The 6,000-nt window shown below is 41.0% G+C and overlaps 1 protein-coding gene across 1 annotated transcript in view; it reads left to right on the plus strand.

Moving 5' to 3' along the window:
- Positions 1–6,000, plus strand: part of ralgapa2 (Ral GTPase activating protein catalytic subunit alpha 2) — a gene marked incomplete at its 3' end in the record, with an annotated part of 79,826 nt that overhangs the window by 71,617 nt on the left and 2,209 nt on the right. Inside the window, 1 exon segment of the mRNA XM_014010883.1 lies at positions 4,924–5,045. Within this exon segment, the coding sequence (XP_013866337.1) occupies positions 4,924–5,045 (122 nt within the window).

Raw genomic sequence — 6,000 nt, forward strand, 5'->3', positions numbered from 1 at the left:
GTAGTTCTGCAAACAGTATTCATCTTCCATCTGTGAAATGTAAAAGTAAAATGAAATAATTCTTCCAAACTGAGAAACTTTCAGCAGTCCAAAAGTGCTCTTAAATTCGTATCCTGTTTTTTTCTTTTTGACAGAATTGCTGAACTAAAAGCAAACATCCCTAAACAATGAGTTATCAGGTTATCTAATGACGTGACTCTTAATATACTGGGTTTGGAAGAAATCTGGTGATGTTTTTGGTCTTTGGCTGAAGTTTTTTTTATGCATTTGATGTAAAGTTCTCACCTTCTCAGCAGATTTTAGTCAAGGATTACTTTTTGAAGCCATAATGCATAATCGTTCCTGCTGGCTGTGTGTGTTTAAAGGCTCAATTTGTTTTAAATGTGTTGAGTGTGTGTCAGAGGCCAATGGTGGTGTGAGGACTTTTGTCAGCAGGGAGACTCAGGAACACAAAGAGTCAGCCTGGTCTGATTGTCAGGATGCTTCTCTCCAGAGAGACACCAGTTCAGAGGTCAAATTGGGCTTATTTTTTTCAAACCGCTTGTGTACATAAAGGGCATTGGCGTTTGTGTGTGTGGCTCTGTTACACATTATTGTTTGTGTGTGAGTGTCCAAATGTGTCTCCATGTGTTTGGTTGCTTACAGTAGAAAATGAATCCCAAAGGAGGAGTATTTTCAGGACGTCCCTGTGGATGGGAAGAGAAAAGGGTGCTTGAAGACCATGAGCGTTCGTAGGGATTGGCTGATGGGGTCCACCAGGAATGGGGCAGATTTCTAATGAACAGCCATCTGAGGCCTTCTTTCACCTTGAACATGGGCCACTGCAGCTGCCCTGACATTGGCTTTGATCCACAAAGATGCTTGACCCCCACCATTCCCCCAGAGCTACCTCCCTGCCATCTGGACAGCACACATGCATATGTATACATAGCATGCACACACACACACAGATACATATGCATGTACACGTATGCTGCCCCAGATACACATATGTCTATACAGGTATGAGTTGGAGGACTTTGTCAATGATCATTTTTTGGAATCACACTTCTGCGCTTGAGCCAGCCGTAAGTCACTGTCATTGTTACAAGTCATGACAAGAGAGAGAGGAGCGTCCGGAAACAGCATGACAAATGATCGCTTCTGCTCATACTCATCATACAAAATGTGGAAATGTTAAAGACAATGAATTGCATTTGTGCTTTCCTTTTATTGCTGTCACTCTCCTCCCACTGTCATAACTCCATAACAACCTCCATATCTCCAGGTGTCTGTGTCCTAACCAAACATGTTTCACTTTTTTTATTATTATTTTGCTTCTTACCCTTCTGCAGGCTGCTACGCTCCAAAGACATTACATTGGTTTCCCAGTATTCTTCCTAATAGGAATGCAGCCATTTGGAACGTCAGGGTTCCATGGAAATTCCCAAAGAGGAGCAACACGGTCTGCTCTCACAGTCCTTTTTGCCTCGCATGTCGGCCCAGTTCAGCTGTAAATGACAGTTATGTCACGATTGGCTTGAGCTGCAGTCCATCTGCGGAAATGTAGACCTGTCTAAATTTTCTCTTTTTGTATTTTTTATGGCACACAGTGTAGTTGTGTGTGATAGAGTAAGACAGTTTATTGGGAAGACTTTTATAATATTTTAATGGAGTGTATATATTTTTTTGAAATGTGATAATCCAGTAAGTTTGCCAGACACTCACTATCTGTTTCTGTATCTTTATTTTCCTACAAAACTAGGTCAACATCAGCCGGCTTGGTGTCCATGACATGGACAAAGTCTTTGCGTCACTGTTCTAGATGTGTCCCTTGATTAGGTTAGTGCGAGGAGATGGCAGCATCTGTGCATTTGCGGAGGAACAAGCTGTGCCCATGGATTAGTAATTAGGAACAAGGAAAATTTGAGAGTGGGAGAGAAGAAGGCAATATTAGTACTCGGTGAGCATCAGGTCAGATTTCTTTGCAGCAATTTCTTTACTTGCACAAATAATTGAACATTCACTTAAGCTGATTATACCTCTCACTCTCACACATCCCCTTAATACCTTATATTAGCCTCCCTTACTTACCATCCATCTTTTACCACAATTTCACAACATATTTTTGCTCATTTCTGGATAATCCTACAGTATCTCCATTTTATTTTAGGGATTTTTTTCCCTCACTCCTTGTAATCCATTTGTCTAACTTAGATGGAGGGCAGCGGAAGGAAGTAGTGGAGAAGAGGCGTGTGTCAGAGTCAGGGAGCGTCTGCTCCAGCTGGAGTCAATATTTGCTTTAGGAATCTCAATAACAGGCCCACAGTCATCTGCATCTCTGATAATGGACCGCCATATGGCTCTGTTGACCCACGCTGTGCCGAGACACTTTCTGTCCCCATCTTTCCTTGTTTTTCATTTATCAGCTTCCCTCCAAGTTGTTTCATCGAGTCTTTCCTTCTCTTATTTACACATATCTATCCATCTATCTGTAAATATATATATATATATAATACACACACATATATTTTTTCTTCCACTTATCACCTCTCTGTGCACATGTTGTTATTTTTTTTACAAACACCCTTTCTTTCTATCCATCATCCACTAAACCCTGGATGTGACCCACCACACAGAGCTGTGACCTGTGTTACCATAGCAGCAGAGCCTGGGATGTCCTCTCTTTGTTCAACAYAGTTTCCAGCAAGTGACAGAAAACAGTGACGTTGCATGTTTGGAAGACAGATATAGAGCACATTAGGAAGTGCTTTTACGTGCTTAAAGTCATGCTGCTCTGCAGCTCTCCTGTGAAGAGTAGTCAATTAGTTACACTATATTACTTAGCAGGTCTCGCACCTCACTCATTTATTTATTCTTAGGTTGTTGCTTTTCCATTTGTTGTTTCCTGCTTGAACTGTGAAATATGTATTTTTTTCTGGATTCAGTGGTGAATTAGTTTTAGAGTTTGGCCAAGACGCTTACTTTTGCAGCAGAATAGCCTAAGAAATGACCAGTGTTTTGCAGAGTTGTAAAATAACTAAGTACAAATACTTTGTTACAGTACTTAAGTAGAAATTTAGGTTATCTGTACGTTACTTGAGTAATTATTTTTCAGCATACTTTTTACTTTTACTCATTACATTTTTACACAATTATCTGTACTTTCTACTCACTACATTTTTTAAAAAGGTAAGAAGTAGAAAGTCATTACTCCTATTTTATTCTGAGTTGTTATTACTTAAAAAATACTATCCTGATAAGTTGTGTCTCCTGGATAGAGTGAATTTAATTGTGGTTGGATGAGAAGTACAAATATTTACCATTCTGACATCCTATTAGCTTGTACACAACCCATCACAGCTGCACGCCGTTAGAAAAAAATATTTTGGAGAAGTCACCTCCCAATAAATGTCACTTTGGAAAAACTAACTGCTCAGTACTTTTACTTTTAATACTTAAGTAGATTTTGTGTCAGAAATTCACTTTTGATACTTAAGTACAAAAAATATCAGATACTTTAATTTTACTCAAGTAAAATTTTTAGAGAAGACTTTAACTTTTACGCAAGTATTTTTATGATGAGATACTTGTAGTTTTACTCAAGTATCACTTTGAGGTACTTTATACAACACTGGTGTTTTGATTTCTTTCTAGTATTAACAAAGTACTTTTTAATAGCAYTCTTATTTACTTCACCTTTGGTCTTATTCTACTCAGTGTCCACTTTTGTTCATAACCCTCAACAGCTTGGCTGCTGTACCCTCTGGTGTCTCTCGGCACAGGTGCCCGTCATCCTTGCTTCGCCATGGTTCCCCTCAAAGCCATTGGTCATGGCTGCCTTGGCCCCTGCTGTGGCGGCATGTGCCCACTGCCGGCTCCGTGCCCAGTGACTGTCTTGTCCTATCTGTCTAACCCAGACCAGCGCCCCTCGGCCCAGTCCAGCCTATCTCAGCTTAGCCTGGTACATCCTTGGCGTCAGCGGCAGCCTAGTTTCACTCCACCCTGGCAGCCATAATGAGCTGACGGGGAGGAGGTCATCAGCGTTCAATAACTCGAGTTCTGTGTTTGAGAGTGGAGAGTTCATGCATCTGTCAAGTGATTTTTACAGAGAAAATCAGACTTTTTCTCAGATATACGCACATTTACACATTATGCAGTCTTACCATCCTTACTATCATTATGTAATCAAATAGTTGTTTTTTTTTTCCTTTTACTCCAGTGATCTCCTGCATCATATTTTCCCCAGCACCTGCTTCCATTCCACAACAGACTTAGCAGGAAACATCCATGATAATGCGATGGTAATGGGTATCAGAATGTTTTCTACTCTCACCCAGCAGCCATTTTGGAGGCTTATTTATCTACTTATTTATTGAAGTTTCCCCCATCGCAGATCCAGCCATCCGTCCTGCATGCTGGCTGCCCAGGCTTCAGTCACTGCTTGTCACTCTGAATTTCAAATGGGTCCAATTTTCCCCCTGATGGCACGGAGAAGTGGCAGGCAGCACATCGGGGAGGGTGGTCCTAGACATGCAGCCTGCAGCAGGGGTTCTATTAGAGAGAAAACAGGAACGAGAGTCGGGAGAGGAGGGTAGTGATGTATTCCTTTTTTTGTGATTATTTTGGAGACTGGCTTGTGATATTAGGCCGTGTGGCATGGCTGATTGTTCCATCTTTGCTTTAGACTGATGGTGGAGCTGCTTTGTCCAGTGGATCTACCTCCCATCCTAACAGTGTTATGTTTTTTGTAAAATGCTAAAACATATGTTGGTATAGTTGTTTTTCCTGTTTACCTATGTTTCATATAAAGTCCTGTATTTAGGACCAAGTGAAAATATATTTAGAGAATTCATTTAAAATTTGTATGCAAGCTTTCACCTGTTGTCTCGTTTTTGCCTCTTCCTGCTCATTATACGTTCTTCCTTAACGAGACCTAACCAGCTACGAGGAGCGAGCGCTCTACTTGGAGGCCATTGTTCAGAACCACAAAGAAGTTATGACCTTTGAAGACTTCGCGTCGCAGGTCTTTTCCCCCTCCCCTGCCTATCCAGTGAGCGGAACAGGTGAGGAATAAACCCCGCCACACTTCTGTCCTCCATTTTCTCTTCATTGCTTCATCCCCACCTTTCTTTTTACCRCTTGTTTTCCTCAAACATCTTTTTRTTTTTGTACCTCTTGAGCCACATCGGTCTCTTTCTTTACCACGCACCTGTTCACCTCCTCCACCTTCAATCTCCCCTCTTCTTTAACGCCTACACTCACTGATGAATATCAAACAACAGGCCCTGCCTTTTCATACGGTCCGACTGACTTCAAACACGCTGTTTTCTCCACTTCCTCAAGCCTCGCTCACACTACTTTGTTAGTCTTTCTACCTTTTTTAACTGCATTTTTCCATGCAATTACCTCCCTATGAATATAAGCAGCCTCTTAAATGGCAGTTTCAGAGTGCTTGTTTGTATTTGTATATCCGTGTGTTTCCTCATGAGCTCACTCACTAACACTTTAAAGATCTGACCGACAAACAGCAGCAGCTCGCGGATGTCAGCACAGCCCTCTTATCAGTCCATGATGAATAGAATGGAAAACGTGTCTTATCTTGTTCTTCCTACTCGTACCAGCTCTGATCGATCTGCAACAGCACCGAAATCAATACGAGATTGCACTTTTCTACTCTATTGGATCCCGACACACATTCTGTTTTGACAAGGAAAGCACTTCACAATACTGCACCACAGATGTCATGTCATTTTCAAATATGTCAGGGCGTATATCTTTTAAAGGTGCTTTAGAGTGTATGCAACATATTTACTCTGTGTGGACAAGTGAAAATTAACTGTCTTGTTTTGTGTTTGTGTTTTGTTTTTGTTTTTTTGTGTGTGTGTTGGACTTTCAATACAAGCAGGTGTTATATTCAGGCAGACAACAAGTTGTCATTCACATTTCCATACCTTTGGTCAAGTTCTCTTGCAGAGGTGTAAAATATCTTTCAACAGCCAAAAAAAACACAACTATATA

Source organism: Austrofundulus limnaeus, unplaced genomic scaffold, assembly GCF_001266775.1.
Source record: "Austrofundulus limnaeus strain Quisiro unplaced genomic scaffold, Austrofundulus_limnaeus-1.0 Scaffold2, whole genome shotgun sequence".
NCBI lineage: Eukaryota > Metazoa > Chordata > Actinopteri > Cyprinodontiformes > Rivulidae > Austrofundulus > Austrofundulus limnaeus.